Source organism: Eretmochelys imbricata, chromosome 1 (genome assembly GCF_965152235.1).
Source record: "Eretmochelys imbricata isolate rEreImb1 chromosome 1, rEreImb1.hap1, whole genome shotgun sequence".
In the NCBI taxonomy this organism is placed as follows: Eukaryota; Metazoa; Chordata; order Testudines; family Cheloniidae; genus Eretmochelys; species Eretmochelys imbricata.
The window spans coordinates 60,619,281-60,637,397 of NC_135572.1; the positions used below are offsets into that span (position 1 = coordinate 60,619,281).

The 18,117-nt window shown below is 39.0% G+C and overlaps 1 protein-coding gene across 8 annotated transcripts in view; it reads right to left on the bottom strand.

The window, feature by feature from the left end:
* The window catches only part of LRCH1 (leucine rich repeats and calponin homology domain containing 1), a 237,738-nt gene that overhangs the window by 81,059 nt on the left and 138,562 nt on the right, over positions 1–18,117 (bottom strand). For 7 of the 8 annotated variants that reach the window (XR_013345473.1, XR_013345475.1, XR_013345474.1 and 4 more), the window contains exons 4-7: positions 10,658–10,763; positions 7,423–7,559; positions 2,884–3,011; positions 1,485–1,569 (exon numbers count right to left, since the gene is read on the bottom strand). Coding sequence is in view for 3 of the 8 variants with exons in the window: in XM_077811513.1 (XP_077667639.1) it covers positions 1,485–1,569; positions 2,884–3,011; positions 7,423–7,559; positions 10,658–10,763 (456 nt within the window). In the remaining 5 variants the exon portion in view is untranslated. The remainder of the gene's footprint in view (positions 1–1,484; positions 1,570–2,883; positions 3,012–7,422; positions 7,560–10,657; positions 10,764–18,117) is intronic. The other variant, XR_013345476.1, reaches the window with a different exon arrangement.

Below are 18,117 nucleotides of genomic sequence, written 5' to 3' on the forward strand. Positions count from 1 at the left end.
GTGGGGACTGGATACGTGGCCTCTTCTGATCATAGAATCATAGAATATCAGGGTTGGAAGGGACCTCAGGAGGTCATCTAGTCCAACCCCCTGCTCAAAGCAGGACCAATCCCCAACTAAATCATCCCAGCCAGGGCTTTCTCAAGCCTGACCTTAAAAACTTCCGAGGATTCCACCACCTCCCTAGGTAACGCATCCATATCACATTTACAACATCTGAGTAACGAAGCAGCTTTGGCCACTGCTGCTCCCTGTGGGAGCCCCTGTCTGGGACCAGGACAAGGGGAGGCCACCCACATGGGCTCACCAACACCGATTTTCCCATGAAAATCCATACTTTACAAGAAGTACAGAAAACGGCAGCATTCTCTTTAAAAAAATTAAATGGAGAAGTTAAAGCTTTCATCATGCCACTCTGTGATGATATGGTTCCGTTGGTTAGTATCAAGAACATGGCAGGTGTTGTACAAAAAAAATAAAAAGGCATGTTCCAATAAAGTCCTAAAGTCATGACCCACTGGGAGCTGTATTACACAGATAAACTTCCTCCTTTTCCTTTCCTTCTTCATTTTCCTCCATACCCCATTACTTTCCCTGTCATATTTTCCACACTATCTCCCACCCTTCTTTTTCCTATTCCCTCCCATGCTCTTTTCCATTCATCCATTTTCACTTGCTCTTCTCAACTCCCCCGAAGATTCAATTTACCTATTCTTTTCTCTTTTTGCAATACCCTGTTCTCTCAGCAGCCTCCCACCATTCTGTTCACACTTCTCTCTCTCTTTCTGCTTTTAAATGTACAATATTTTAAAAACTGCACCAAGTCCAAATTAGTACTTTGGGGAGACTCACCTCAAAAGGCTCTTTTTTCAATTTTGGACTTCCAAAAAAAAAAAAAAAGAAAGAAAGAAAAAAAAAAAGGGGCCAGTTCAGCAGCAAAGTAGAGTGCCAGCCTGGCGTCTGTTTTAATGAATATTTACAGAACAAAACAGCCATGTGCAAGAACATTACAAAGCAGCTGTAACATCCAGAGTCTGTGTTTTCCAGTGGCCTTTAGACAGCAAGAACTTGAAAAGAAGATCTGAGTGGTGGACGCAAGATAATAATAAATTTAGGGTGAGATTTTCAGAAGTGCCTAAAGGAGTTTGGTGCCCAATTCCCACTGACTTTCAATCAGAGCGAGATAAATAATTAATTCTCGTAGGCAATAAAATCTTAAAAGCATCAATCCACTCATGATCAGCTTCTGTTCTTCAGTAATGTATTCTTAAAACCTTTTGAAATAAGTGTTTTGACAGCCCCCTCCACAGGATAGATAGAATAAAGTTTCTCTTCTACCTTCATCATTTCACTCTTTACTTTCGTAGAAATTTCTGTCCAGGGTTGGCTGCATATTTTTGCTACATAGAAAGCATCTCCACAAAACTATCCAACTGGAAGTATAAACCAAAATGGCTGAAAAAGCAAAAATTCAGGTAATTTACCTCTGTAGCTGACAAACGCTTATCTCCATTATCACTGCCAACACCTGAATCAGAATCCTTCTTACTTGGATATATGTCATCAATGCTAAATGTAAACAAAAGCCAACAGAAAGTTATCTTAGTGTGCAGTAAGAGCCTGAGCCTGATCTCAGTGAAGTCAATGCCAAAACTCCCATTAGTTTCTATGGTCCAAGATCAGTCCCTTAACAAATTAATAATATAATACATGTGAAGTAAGACTGGTAACATTATTGTGCAAATGTTCAACATCAAGTAAAATGGATTAAACAAACAACGAGACAAGTTCCTCTAAGAAGATACTAAGCTGATTGGTTAAAAAGAAGATTTAGTAAGTATAGGAAAAAATAATCTATTGTTAACTCATCCTTTTTTGTTCACACAGATAAAAACTGCCAGCAGCTTAGCAGCATTCTGATTGCTTAGCATATCCCCAAAGTGACTTTCAAATCAACTAAAATAGCTGAACTCAGACTGTAGTCAACTGAATCGCACCTGAGCATTAATATGTTAAAAATTAATTAGTGTTGGAGGAGAGGGGGTTGGATCTCCCTAGAGTGTGAAGTAATTAACAACATAGGTACCTTTGTGACATGCATTCATTTAAAAACTCCTTGAGGTTTACTTATTTAAATTGGTAAACCATAATAATGCCAGGTACCTTCTGCTCTGGTTTCATTGCCTAACATATGACCTTTACTCATTGTACAATATCAATCATATGCTCATGTTCCTAGGATAGTACATTGACCATTACATTTTTTCCACATCACACATTTCTGCCTATTTGTGATTTAAAAAATTAAATTGTAATCCTGCCCAATTCCACCATTTTTTCTTTTTGCACAGTGTCACTTTTTCAGCAACTAGACATTTACCAATAAAAATGAAAAATGCAATTTTATGAGTCTTTGTAAAAGCCAGGTCTCTGATTAAGGCTCAGTTTTTACCATCTGTTATGAGTAAATACTGGGACTTTGTGTGAAATAATCTGTGGAAATCCCAGAGGTTTTGTGTTTCTCTGGAAGCCATTATTATAAGATTATTCTCCAAAACATGCAAACAGTATTTTCCATAATTTTTGTTTTTTTATAAGCTAGTGGAAAAGCTAACGAATTCAAAGGATATACTTGTGCTAAAGTATATGTGATAAATAAATAAAGTATAACACAGGAATGTTGAAAAAGGCTGCCTTTAATAATTGTAATAATAGAGATTATTAATTCAGATCAGAGTTTTATTCAGAAAAAGGTGCAGCTGACATAAGACTACATTGAAAACTCTTGAAGTAAAAGAATAAAAAATACATTCCACTTTGTTTCCAGACCTCTAGAACTGATTTATGTGAACAAAGAATGCAGCGTTAGTCTTTTATACTTACCTCTCTTCCACAGGTTGCTGCAAGTGTGGTCGTTCTATGGCATTAAGATAAAGTGAGTCTGCTGTTTTAATCTGGCACGCCTGTATGCTGAGATATTTGAATATGTGCACTTTACCCTTTATACAAATCTATTAGGATGAGAAAAAAAACATTTATAACCATAAAGATTTTTTAAAAAATATTTGCTCCAAATTTGACCTTAACTTCCTGGAAAAATAGCAGACAGAATGTTTTTCATCAGATTATATCGTTTGTAAAAATTACAACAAAAACAGTGTGCAATCTAATTTTGCTGCTTTGGAGAAGACGTTAAGAAGTAGCAATGGAGATAATGGGAATTTTACCAATGACTTCAATTGGAGCATGCCCACCGTGACCCATGTGGGTTTGGGCAAGATGTGCACAACTTTACGTCTTCAGGTATAAATACATTCCAAGAGTAATGCACATCTCCCTTAACATCAAAAACAAAATAAGTGTGTAAAGAAAGTAGAAACAAGAAGCAGCCATATTAACATATGATACATTATAAATCCATGAGGAAAGTACTTTACCTTCCCCCTTCCCAATGGAGAAAGACAAAATATAAACTGAAAAATATTATTAAAGTAATAAATATTTTTTTATTTTAAGAAAGTAGTTAACTGGGCACTTAAATGTGTTGTCTCTTTCTATGTAGTTAAACGGTCTTTACAAGTTTCTATGCATTTGTATGATGCATTTATTACATTTGAAAAAAAATGAGCTAATATTTCTAATCTCATCACTTGGTGGTGTCTGCTTCACTTATCTTTTAAAATCAGCTTTATGGTTAATGGAAAAATGGAAAACGTTTTGCTTATTTTCTTTAAGCAAATCATGTCTTACTCTTATTCCATGCAAGTGATGCTTGTCAATCAACAATCATTTTCGGCTCCCATAGCAGAGCTGTAATAGTTTAATGCGTCCAAACAATGACAGTGGAAAACTTTGGATGGCAGAAGCCTATAGAGAACATAGGCATTTCCTTCAGTTTTACTGTAGAACTCACTTATAGAATCAGAGATTTACTCAGACACTGCAAGTACCCACATACAGCAACTTTACACTGACAAAGATATAGCATCATCTACTGTAGTACTATCTACACTGATCATTACAACGTTCCCCTCCCTAGTTAAATATGAATTTAAACATTAACTCCTAGGAATCCAAGTAGTCTGCCATCCATGCAGATTTCCATGTTCATCTGCTCACTCAAGTCCTGTATTCAGTCATGTACGCATCACTCATAGTTGGATCTAGATCAGCGAGTGAAGGATTCATGTCCTCTAGATCAGGCCTATCTGTTGTGGTCAGACTGTCTGATGAAGACGGTACTGTGTTGAGGTTCCTAGAACACCCCAGCAATTCTTTGTCCACAATCAGTCTCCCCTTATGAGCCATAGGAACCTGCTGAGTACCTCCAAATCCTCTACTGAAGCCCGCTGGAATAGTTGTTGAGCATCCTCAATGCTTGCCCTCCCCTTTCTTTCAGTGAAGCTGGGCACCAATTCTGAATGCAATACAAAAGGGTGGACTCTCACTTCTTTTTTTTAAAAATCAGGAAGGATAAATTGTTTAATTTCTTAATTACTGTGTAATGTCCCCTCCAAAAAAGGAGTAATTCTGGGATTTTTCCAGTTGCATACCTACAGCTTCTCTCCTTCCTGGATGGGCACATCATTTTCCTTTTTTCCTGGCACCCTGTGCTCGACATGTTCATTTCCAGCTCATCTGTTTCTCCACTTTCCGGAATGCAGTCATCAGGTCGCTGATATTAGATTCCACCATGACACCTCTCTGTGTAGGTGCAGAGGGCCTTGCCAGTTCTTGCTGCCTGAACATCAAGTCACAGGGAAGCATGGATTTGTGGAACCCAAAAATAATCCGTGACTGTTATTCCAGGGAAATCTGATGTGGGGGCTGCCTCATAGGAATATTCCCTGGCTTAAGCACAACCCAATGTCGCATCCAATCATATCTCCCAAGCTCTTCATTATTCCTGGAGAACACAGTGGCATGTTGTACAAGCAACTGTTCTAATCACTTCCCTTTGTTGCCTTCTATGGCTGCTTTTGTCAAGTCAACCCCTAGCTCTTTTACTGACTGGGCTGCAACACAGCTCTTGATCTCTGCCCCTGTGGGAGGCTTTGAGACACTAGTTATCTTGGACACTGTCCCCGATTTTTCACTAGCTGCATTTCTTGGTCAGTCATGTTAATTGCTCTTATCCACATCACACCCTTTGGTCCAGCTCGAAAAAAAAAAAAGTTCTGCTAAACAGCAATCCTGACCAGATACTGGTAGCTTCAAATACTCCTACAGATTCATTGCAGCTGTCCTTTATCATTAGGGGTATTATTGCATGATTAGCTGGCTTCACCACAACTTTACCTGAGCCTTCACAGGGAGGATGCAGTTCCTCTCTGTCATCCTATAGGCAAGATAGAGGCACCTCTAAGAACCCAGGGTCCACACTTCCTCCTTCCAACATCCAGCGGGGGTATCTGAATGGTATCCAGGGACAAAACTCTTCTATTAGTACCCCAAGAGTTCTTGTGATGCCCTCAGATGAAATCCTCTCCCAACATAACAGCACTAGAAATACTGGTCACCGCAACAGAAGTCCACTTAGTATGCAAAGACCCCAAGTTCAGGGGGAGTAGTGTTGATGATTAACACTCACCAGTTTAACTCCTGCAGTACAAATTCTCTTCCCTTTCAGCACTGGGTGGTCACCACAGATCAGACTTATTTCAGATCCTGAGTATTGTAGTCTCCAGACACATAGTAACAGGTGTCTGTGTAGCTTTTGACTGGCCCATTCTAAGAGTTGCTGATGGTGGCCCTACTGCATCAGCAACTTCTCATTTCCCTTGGTGTGGCTTACCTCTGTTTGGGCAATTCTGTCTCCAATGGCCTTTGCTTCCATATCACCTGCAAATGTCATCTGTCATGGGACCCACTTGGGAAACAGTCTCTCTCTTCTGACCTATGGGATGCCGGTGAATAGGTTGCACATGGGCCTCTGCCAATTATTTAGCCATTTCACTAGCAATAATTTCTTGAAGTGCAGCATCTGGTATAAAACAATCACCCTAAGGCTGCGAATTAGCAGCTTATACCTTTAAGGGAAACATAAATTTCTTCTTCCATATTTTTGAACTCTGCATATAATCAGGTCCATAGATATGTTCAGCATGTTATCCTTCACCAGCAGATTATGAAGTTCTCCTGTTAAACTGTTTAGAAACTGACTTTTCACACAGAATCCTCTCGTGGCTTGCTACTCTCTGAATTGCCAGTTCCATATGTGGCACAGCAGATTCTGATCCACTCGAGTCATCTCCTGGACAGGGAGAGGATGGAAAGGTCTATTGAACAATCTCCTTAATGCACGCATATAACTCTGCAGGGGTTCCTCTTCCAGATGTCTTCTGGCTTGTCATTCCTTCCAGTACTCCAAAACGGCCAAGGGCCTTTCATAGAGGTTATATAAGTGTTTGTGTAACTGTCTATAAGAACCATGATCTGCACTGGGAAGCTACTGGTAAAATATCTTGGCATTACTATTCAAAAATACCACTAGGTACTGTGCTACTTCCTCGACAATCCACTCAAAGTCTGAAGACTCAAAGATCCAGTAAATTTCTTCTCAGGCAAAAGTGCTTTTGCCATCTTGAAGCCACTGGTTGCAATATTTGCTTATAGAATCAGAGATTTACTCGGACACAGCAAACACCAACTTAGTAAACACAGGCAGGACAGATCTTCCTGCTAACCCCTCAGATCACATAAACAACATAACATACAAGAAAGATATAGCTGTAACTTAACAGTAAGATATAGCACTGTCTACTGGTGGAGGTGTTGTCTACATTCACCATCACAATATATTACACTTCAAGGCAGGCTATATCCAAATATGGAACTTCTTAGTTTCTGTGTGCATCCCATACAGTAGACTTCCAGAAGATGTTTTAACTGATTTCCTGGCCTGAACTTATTAGTGGTTTGTTAATTGGTAAAATCACACCAAAGCTTCCTAAAATGTCAGCCCATTCCCTTATAGCAGTTATGGAATATAGGTTTATCCACAACACTTCTCTTACAATTTTTCCCTCCACCATCATGAAAATATCCTGTTTATTAGTAGTAACCATTGAAAGAAGACAGGTGAATGAAATAAAGTTTAACAATGTATTTATAAGATAGCTACAATTTAGTAGGGGGAATATTCTAGAATGACTCTGTTCAGGTGCTATGTATGCTCAAGAGCACAAGTTAGGAGCTTGAGGACACCTACCATCTCCCATTTATTTATATTTCAGAAAAAATTCTAGCTAAAATCAATTGACTATGATAATTAAGACCCAACAGCTAGCACTGCTCGTTTGCAATCTTCGAAAAAAACAAGATAATGAATTTTATACTATAATAATTAAACACAGGCTGTTCTTGACATCATCTAGCCTATCCTTATTCTAAATCACAATTTAAGTGACACACATTACTTACTTGTGCTGGTGGAGACTGCAGAGGATTGTTCTCAAGCAGTAATACTTGTAACTGTACCATCTTTCTAAAACAAACTGGAATCACGAGCACTTTATTGCAGGAAAAGTCAAACTTTACCAAGGGAAGCTCTACTAGTTCTAAAAGTAACAGAAAGGATCATAGTTATTATGATATTTATTTTTGTCACAAAATACATGAAGTAAGTACTTTTGAATATGATTCTATTTGTAACTGGGCAAAGTAAGGATTCCACAGTATAATAAATTAAATTTATTTTTCTTCTAAATACAAGTTGTGGACAATCCTGTTACTTTACTTATGCATTCTGTAGACCTTATAAATTACATTCTGTGTACAATGTCCACCCAGTGCTATAGTCACAGCACTTGTCATTCGCAAGTATGTAGGCCAACTTGGCAGCTGCTTAAAATAAAATCAAATACCTCTCATGCTGCAAAGGGAAGCGTAGCTATTTAAATCTATAAATTCCATAAAAACAAGTGGGTTTGAAAATAAATTCTGTACCATATTAAGTAGAAAGAATAGTCTCTAACCTCTATTTCTAGTAGTATAAACTATTGTTGCTCAGTTGGGATACAATGTATTGTACTATTCTTTTGAAGAGTATAGACAGTTTCCTAGAGTCACTGTGTCAGTCAAAGATACCTTCTTTGGGACTGCTGATCAGGCAGAGCCAGGCAAGAAGGTTGGGTCTCTAGTGTAGGCCACAGCATTTCAGATTACTAAAGGATGGTCAGTATTGATAGCATAAACTCTGGAAATCCTGATGGGATCTCTCCAAAGGCATTGTCAGAATAAGCAATGCTGCCACAATAAGGGATGGAAATGGGATTAAGTAAGAAAAACAGCTAAATATAGTCACTTTCCCCACCACATTATTATGTTGATATTAATTCGGGTGACTATAAAGAATCAAAGCAATGCCAAATAGAATAACTGTTCCCTTTTGTGGCCAGGACTACATTACTAGGGTGCTCAACTTTTTTCTAATGCTTTTCATTACTAATATTAAATCATTCAAACATTCAGTTCTAACTTGTCTTCAAAGAAAATTTTGTTTGAGTAAGAACTTCAAGATTTAGCCCAGGAAAAATAGCTGGCTTTCATAACTGCATCTTATCCCCACAAGTCCTGTAAATTTATAAACACCATATCTAGACTCACCTCATTTTTATATGTACATAATTAAGGTGTATGTTAATAAGCACCACTTTCCTGTTTAATGTCTTATTGCTTTAATATCCCCCAAATATACACAGTTTTATGCCAATACTGTGTATCAGTGTGTAAAAACTAACCCACAACAGTTTAACGGTGTTGGTAATCAAACACCAGAGACCAAGAGGTGAGTGGACAATATAGAATTTCTTCTGGTGCATTTCCTAAGGTATCATCACTTGGACCAGGGGTGGCCAACCTGAGCCTGAGAAGGAGCCAGAATTTACCAATGTACATTGCCAAAGAGCCACAGTAATACGTCAGCAGCCCCCCCATCAGCTCTCCCGACCCTGCTCCAAGCGCCTCCCGCCCACCAGGAGCCCCGCCAATCAGCTGTTTCATGGCATGCAGGAGGCGGGGAAGAGGAGGAGCGAGGACATAGCAGGCTCGGGGAGGGGGCAGGAAGGGGTGGAGTGGGGGCAGGGCCTGTGGCAGAATCAGGGGTTGAGCAGAGAGCCCCCCGGCACATTGGAAAGTTGGCGTCTGTAGCTCCAGCCCCGGAGTTGATGCCTATACAAGGAGCCGCATATTAACTTCTGAAGAGCCGCATGTGGCTCCGGGGCCACAGGTTGGCCACCCCTGACTTGGACAATAGCATAATATGTAGGGCTGTCGATTAATGGCAGTTAACTCGTGATTAATTTAAAAAATAAATCGTGATTAATTGCACTGTTAAACAATAGAAGACCAATTGAAATTTATTAAATATTTTTGGATGTTTTTCTACATTTTCAAATATATCAATTTTGATTACAACACAGAATATAAAGTGTACAGTGCTCACTTTATATTATTTATTACATATACTTGCACTGTAAAAATGATAAACAAAAGAAATAGTATTTTTCAATTAACCTCATACAAGTACTTAGTGCAATCTCTTTATTATGAAAATGCAACTTACAAATGTAGTTTTTGTTACGTAACTCAAAACCAAAACAATGTAAAATTTTAGAGCCTACAAGTCCACTCAGTCCTACCTCTTGTTCAACCAACTGCTAAGAGAAACAACTTTGTTTACATTTATGGGAGATACTGTTGCCCACTTCTTAATTACAATGTCTGCTGAAAGTGAGAACAGGTGTTCACATGGCACTATTGTAGCTGGCGTTGCAAGATGTTTACAAGCCAGATGTGCTAAAGATTCTTACGCCTCTTCATGCTTTGTCCATCGTTCAGAGGACATGCATCCATGCTGATGATGTTAATTAAATTTGTGGCTGAACTCCTTGGGGGAGAATTGTATGTCTCCTGCTCTGTTTTACCTGCATTCTGCCATATATTTCATGTTATAGCAGTGCAAATATTTGTAATCAAAAATAAATATAAAGTGATTACTGTACACTTTGTATTCTGTGTTGTAATTGAAATCAATATATTTGAAAATGTAGAAAACATCCAGAAATATTGAAATGGTATTCTATTATAGTTTAACAGCACGATTAATCATGATTAATTTTATTAATCACTTGACAGCCCTAATAATATGCAACTTCTACTCACACAGAAGCAGTACCGATTTGATTAGGCTTCTAATGCAAGTACAATGACCTCAGGAAAAAAAACATAGTATTTTTAAGTACACCATATACTTTCGCCAAGATTCCTAAAATATTTCTAGGACTCCACAGGGCTGATCCTCAGCTGGTGTAAACTGTCATAACTCCGCAACAGAGCTAAGACATTTTATACCAGCGGAGGGTCTGCCTTCATAGGTCTTTCATAAATAAGTACTCTTCAAACTAATGATTTGAAGAAAAGTATCAAGCCACCATGAATCACAAAGATAATTCATTTTAAAAAGACCCACATATTGCTTCTGCTTGGCAGTAAGTATTGTAGAATGTTGCTGATGCACAGTAAATCCAAACTCAACAAATTTTAACACAAGGAAATGCGAGGTTTATCTTACTTATTTACGTAATTAAATACATGCATATTTTCTAAGTTTTAATTAGAAAGTGATTTTAAAGGTCTTATTTTTTTTTCTTTTTACCTTGTGGTAAAACCTTGAGGTAATTTCTTCTGATATTCAGTTCTCTTAGAGATTTCAACTGGCCTATCTGCTGTGGCAAAGCTGTGATTTCATTGCAGCTGACATCCTATATTAAAAGCAATAAGGAGATGATGAACTATCTTCCCTCAAGACAGTCTACTATTATGGGTGTGAAATTCAAAGTACTTTGTTGACCCATTAAAACATGTTTTCCAGGTTAATGAAATGTAAATTCATATAACCTGCCATGTCTTATCTTTGCACTGAAAAACTAGCCATGTGATAGGTGTCACATCACATAAAACCAAAATACAGCATTTACTTAGATTTGCTTAGTGAAGTTAGGCAGAGTGCCATTTGGGCTCCTTGTTCATTTTTTCTACATCTGTTTTTGACTTTCCAGTACATTTCTGAAGGACTTTGCAATCTGGGGGGGAAGAGGGGCGGATGACACAGAACACTGATAGGAAATGAACAATTTTCTAAAATCAACCGGCTCTCTTTTGATGGGACTCTAAATTAGATTACTTGCGGGGAGGTTTGGTGGAGATATATTAGAAGTTGGGTTTCAATTTAAAAAAAAAATTGATTTAGAGATTTTTCCTTTTTTAAAACCAAAATGATAGCAACACAAAAACATAACACAATTGCGGTTATTTTTACGCACTAGTTTAAGAACTGGGTATAGGAAGGGGCTCACAATTACTGCTAGGTATGTAATTCATACTTTAAACTCTACAGAAGGAGAAATAGTCTCCCCTTACAAAAGTCACCTCTTTGAAAGAGAGAGAAGGAGAACTGGCAATTCAATGTGACAGTACAAATTTAAGATGGTGGGAAACAACTCTCCTCTTTTATAAAAAAAATATCATTTATTTGATGGGAAATTAGAGGTTGTTAAAAGAGTATTAGGTAAAAAGTTTCAAAAGCATGTAAGTGACTTAAAAGCATACGTCTCATTGAAAGGCAAAGGAATTTAGACTCCTAAATCATACAGGTGCTTTACCCTATTTTCTTGGTTAAGTGGTCCCAAGTTTACCACATCTAAAAATATAAATACTTTTAATCAGAGTACTCTGTGAACTCAGAATGTCTGTAAGTTCTCCAAAGTACAGACTTACAAACACTTAGAACAGAGAGCACTCCATTGGTTAATTCGCAATGACAGGTGTGCATGTCCCTCTATACTGAGGGCATGGCTACACTTGCAGATGTAGAGCGCTTTGAGTTAAACCAGCCTTTGGAGAGTGCCGTAGGGAAAGTGCTGCAGTCTGTCTATACTGACAGCTTCAAGCGCTCTGGCGTGGCCATATTATGACACTTGCAGCAGCATGGGAAGTGGTGCATTCTGGGCAATTATCCCAGCATGCAAGTGACTGCAACATACTTTTCAAACAGGTGGGGTGGGGTGGAGTGTGACAGGGATTGTCTTGTGTGTATGTGGGGGGGAGAGAGAGAGTGGGTTTTGGGCGGGCTGAGAGCATGTCAGCATGCTGTCTTGTAAGTTCAGACAGCAGCAGACGCCCCTCCCCCCACGCCCCGCCCCTCTCTCTCTCTCTCTGTCTCACACACAGCATCCCACACCAATGGCTTGCTTTGTCTCGGAGCAGATAAGCAGCTGGCTGTCAGAAACGGAACTTCAAATGGCATATCTGCATTCCTGCAGCGATTCAAAAACAATGACAAGAGTAGCCACTTGACTTAAGGGGATTATGGGACGTTTCTGGAGGCTGATCAGTAATGTAACACCTCGTTCACACTGGCGCCGCGGCGCTCCAGCGAGGGCGCAGCAAACGTTATTCCACTCACCGAGGTGGAGTACCAGCAGCGCTGTAGCCGCAGAGTCAGAGCATTCTACGTGCCTTGCCAGTGTAAACGGGTAGTGAGCTAGTGCGCCCGGGGGCTCCTTTATTGCTCTGTAACCCGCAAGTGTAGCCAAACCCTGAGTGCTGTGCGCTTTGTTCCTGTGATCTGGGAGGTTGTTGAAATTTACAAAGGTACAGAAAGAAAAATTCCTGTACATTTCAATGCCCCAATGGCTAATTTATAGAGGGCTGAATTAGGCCCCTCATCTCAGGTTTTAACAACCTGGACCAAGATGCAGCTTCTTTTCAGCTCACAATTTCTAAAAGAACAATTGCTAGAAAGTTAGATTTGTAAAGTTAAGATGCAGTACAAGATGGAGTTGATCCAACACAAGGTACAATGGAAAGTAGGAAATGCATTAATACTAGTAATACATATATAAAATAAATGCATTAATAATACTAATACTGTTGATGCATTAATCAAGATTCTGAAAAGCCTAAAATCAGTAATCAAGATCAACTCTTGTAATCAGAGCATTTTAAAACAAGATCAAATTAACTTACAGGCTTTAGCTTATACTACCAAACACATCAGTATGTAGTCAACATGACACTGAAAAGAACGCTGAACCTTTTGCCTAACCTGTGATGCATTGTCGTTTGACTAGAATGGTCCTGCAAGGTTTCATGTGCTGTATAATAGGGAGATCAACAAACGTAAGCAGATACTGTATCTCCAAGAGTATGATTTACGTAGAGATAACACTTTTTCCTAAAGAGACAAGGGAATTTCTTAAGGACATTAACTCCTACTATTACGGTTATTGTTTCGAGTGGCAAAGTTGCTCAATACCCATGAGAAATAAGATTCTGCAGTTCCCCAAATCAGGTTTCAAATTTAGCCCTTTGAAGGGAGTTTCTCTAATACTATTCAAAGATATTATGTCAATGCCATTTCCAAATCAAGAATTTCTTCAAAGAATAATTAGTGAGAAAACGGAAGCTCTATTTGACAATACTGGATTGGGTATCAGAGAGATAAAAGTCTCCTTATCAGGATCCCACTGCAGCCAAAACTTCCTTCCCTTCTCAAAACAGAGCCAGGGAATTGTTTTAGGTTTTAGACAAGGAAATTAAAAAATCCTTGTTAATGAGTGCACTGGAAACCCTCTCTTGTCCAAACTACTGTAAAGTATGGTTAATTGCATTGTTCTTAGTCCAAATATTTTTAGGGATTTACTGCCCTAATTTTAATCTAAAGACTTGAAACAAGTTCATAATTAAGCATTTACTTTTTAGAACATACAGTTAAAAGGTAAAGTGCCCCTCTTGCAGAAAAATTGTATGGTAAGGGTGTGTCTAGAAGCATATTTCTATGTGTGTATGAATCTTTAATAAAACTGACTTTGGTTTCAGGGTGTAAGATATTTTTTAAGGAAGTATAATAATTTTATGGTTGTTAGTAGCTGCAAGGACAAAGTCTGCTGGTGACCTTTTAAGAAATCCAAGAATAAAACTCATCTCTTCAGTTCATAGTCACAAGATATCCAGAGACAACAGTATCTTTTATCCAACTAAACACTGCATACAACATTTTTTACTTTCTGGTTGGGTACGTATGACAAATCAAGAGCAGCGTATTTCTCCTAATTCCAGTATGTAATACATTACCCTGCTTTTGTTTTGCATCTTGGCTTCAAGGACATCTGCAGACAATTAAAATAATGTACTCCAAATGCCTTTTCAAATTCCAAAGGTTAATATTTGATGAAGGTCAGATTTCTTCTAATAATTCCATTTTATTCTTATCAGTTGTCTCCCTGTTTGACAACATGGACAAGCTCTCTCAAATAAGATTGGAGAACAATAGTCAATTTAAGTAAATTTCTGTGGCAAGTGGAATTTGGAGGTCAAATAGTGTGCAAACAAGTTAGTGCTGTTAGCACTATCGAAAGTCTGAAGTTAAGAGTTTTAAATACTCAGTTTTTACAGTAGCATAGAGTTGTACACTAGCACTACCTCCTAAGTCCTGCTCTACAGCAGCATGCAGGTTGCCGTCATGCAGCTTAGCTCCTTGGCACTGAAGGGATGCACATTTCCATACATGGGCCACATCTCCTCAGCAGCAGAACCACAGTAATGCCGTTAACAGGCATCTCTTCACGGTCATGGAGAGGATTCACCCTTTAGGACAGGTGTAAACATCTATAATAATTTCAATGCAGATTTAACTCTAAAGCTTCTGTGTCCATCTCACTTTTCAAAACTACTACATACCTTTGGACCTGCTGGAGGGTTTCAACCATCTCAATCCCAACTACTGCAAAAAATTGTGTGTGCACTTTGAGCACTGATAGCAAGTAAAATAAATCATCTGGCTGTTGACCCACTGGATGATTTGTCAAGAGTTACATATTTTCCCATTAGCTACCAAGTCAATTATTTTATTGAAACAAAAGAAAAACAGTGTTGATTTTATTATTCATTTTCATATTTAAATTTTAAAACTTTGTATTTAATGTACCTAAGGTGCTTACAGAATTTCCAGTCTGGTGCATACCTAGTTACCTTACATTTGGTTTTGCTTTTTACTCATTATTAGAACCAATTCAGACAAGGAAGGGGGAGCTGGATTCAATTCTGGCTCAAGCAGCCTTATTCAACTATATTTCAGTTGCAGCACACAACAGTTGCAGTTACATCTTCATTACCCTTCTGAAGACAATTTGTTTCTCCAACTATAAATGAGGACAGAATTTAGTCTTCAGAAACTTTATTACTGGTGATTATATATAAAAAGAAAAGAATCCAGATTGACTTTTAGATCTCAGAGTTGAGTTTGCAACATTGCCAACAGGAAAAAATATTTACTTATAAACTGGACATTTAATATGAAATAACTGAGACAAACAAAATATCATGGAACTCGACAATGTTGTTTTACTGAGTCACTTTTCAGAGCAGAACCACAGCCAGCTGATTGAAACAGATTCAACTTGATTTTAAAAGAACTCAAAGGATTATGAAATCCTGCTGGTACACAGGAACAAGATTAATTTCACTCAGTATCTTTAAATTTTAATGGTTACAAATTAGTAGAAAAAACAACTACCATGTGGTTCCATCCATTTTGGATTTCTTTCTGAAATTATTCTGATAAATGTTAATACAAGTTTATTCCAATAGATGGCCCAAGCAAGGATAACAATCGGTTAGTAGTTTAACCGTAATTAAACAAATGGTGGTGGTGGTAAAGATATCCATTTTTACTTTAATACTTTTTATTTTAAGGGCTAGTCACAGAAAATTATATTTCAAAAGCAAAATTTTTGCTTTGTTAAGACTTTTTCACCAGTTCTACTGACATCCATTGAAGAAGATTCCAGGTGTCTTTCAGATTATTCAAATAGTCAGTAATATGCCACTAAATATGTCATCTGATTAAATCTTTTGTTCACTGCCTATTAAAACATTTTAAATTTGCTTAAAATATTGGTTGCTATGTGTTCTCAAAGGGTGAAATTCACCATACTGCCAAAGACCAAATAAATCCTTAAATTAGGTCTGAACGGGTGTAATGGGCACATATGAGTTTATGCAAGCCGTCAACATTAAAGTGAATTTCATCCTGCACATTCATCTCAAAATCATGATTCAGTCATGAGTTAACGTCTTAATAAACAAGCCAGTTCTCTTAGAGCTCATGCCATCTGAGACATAGAGAATGCAAGGAAAATAACTGAACTACTGAATTGTAATTAATTACAACCACAGGAAAGCTATTTTCCTAACCAATACTTAAAATTAATCTGAATGTTCACTAAAGTGGTAGCATCTAAATAGAAATTAAAAACATTTCAATGTTTCATTTCAGAGACTAAAAAGAATACACAACAAATACAATTTGCTCTATGAAATGTATTTACTATAATCTGGGTGCAGTTAAATGGGGAAAATGTTAAATTTCTATAAAATGGTATTGTACAATAGCAACAGAAACATTTTACTGGTAAATGCTTTTATTTGGGTTCTGAGACCTAGCTTAATCTGTGGCAACCCATCCATATAAAGTCTCTGAATCATATACCGTAGCACTATTTATCAATATGCTTTAATTTATATTCCTCTTTACCCCATCCAATATGTCATAAGTTAGCAATTTCCAAGCAAACAATGCAATCTGAATAGTTACATAAATAATTAGTGTTCATCAACGTAAGGGGATTATGTCATCAGAACTGAATTATTCACAAATTTAACAAACCTTGTTATGTTAACATGCTATTTTGTAACCATATAGAACACAGAGAAAAAGATTAGAGTCATACTTTCAGCTTTGACACAAATTTTTCTACCCTCTTGTTCCAGTCAGATTCTAACCAAAGTGATATGTGCTACAATACAAGTCAACGTTGTTTTGCAATTATTTTTAGAAAAGTAATTTTTACATTTTCTTGGTGCCTCCAAAGAGTGACACTGATATAACACTTGGACTGGGAAGCACCAGAATCAGTCAAATCTGCTGTCTTTTGAAACGGTGGTAGTACAAAAGACCAAACCAAACCAAAAATCCAAAGAGTCCTGCCTCCTCCTGAGCACAATTTGTATTTCTTTTGAACCTCTTAAATAATTTTGCTTTTAATTTTTAAAAGCTAAATCAGAAGCGGGGCTTTTATTCTTATTAAATGCAAATTCTCTGTTTACCCATGGAACTAGGGTTGCCAACTTTCTAATTGCTGAAAACTGAACACCCCTGCCCCGTCCCTTCCCGATGCCCCGGCCTTGCCCCACTCCTCCTCCAAAATCCCACCCACACTAACTCCATCCTCCCTCCCTCCCTCCACTCACTCTCCCCCACCCTCGCTCGCTCGCTCATTTTCTCCGGGCTGGGGAAGGGGGCTGGGTTGTGGGAGGGGGTGAGGGTTCCAGCGGAGGGGACAGGCTCTGGGGTGGGACTGGGAAAGAAGGGTATGAGGTGCAGGAGGGGGCTCTGGGCTGTGGAGTGGGCCTGAGGGGTTTGGAGTGTGGGCGGGGGCTCCAAGCTAGGGGTGGGGGAGTGGGAAGGGGTGAGGGCTCTGGCTGGGGGTGCGGGCTCTGGGGTGGGGCCGGGGATGAGGGGTTTAGAGTGCAGGAGGGGGCTCCAGGCTGAGGATTTCAGGGTGTGAGAGGGGGCTTCATGCTGGGGCAGGAGGTTGGGGTGTAGGAGGGAGTGAGGGCTTCAGCTGGGGGTGCAGGCTCAAGGGTGGGGCTGGGGACAAGGGGTTTGGGGTGCAGGAATGGGCTTTGGGCAATTTTTCTGCAAGAGGGAGACTTTACCTTTTAAACTGTATGTTCTAAAATGTAAATGCTTAATTATGGCAGTTTAGGTGCAGGAGGGGGTGAGGAGTGCAGACTCTGGGAGGTGCTTACCTCAGGTGGCTCCCAGGAAGCGGCATCACGTCCCTCCTGCTCCTAGATGGAAGGGTGGTCAGGTGGCTCTGCGGGCTGCCCCTGCCCCCAGGAGCCACCCCCATAGCTCCCATTGGCTGCGGTTCCGAGCCAGAGGGACATGCCGGCTGCTTCCTAGAAACGACGTGGAGCACTGGACTTTTAACAGCCCGGTCAGCAGTGCTGACCGGAGCCACCAAGGTCCCTTTTTGACTGGGCATTCCA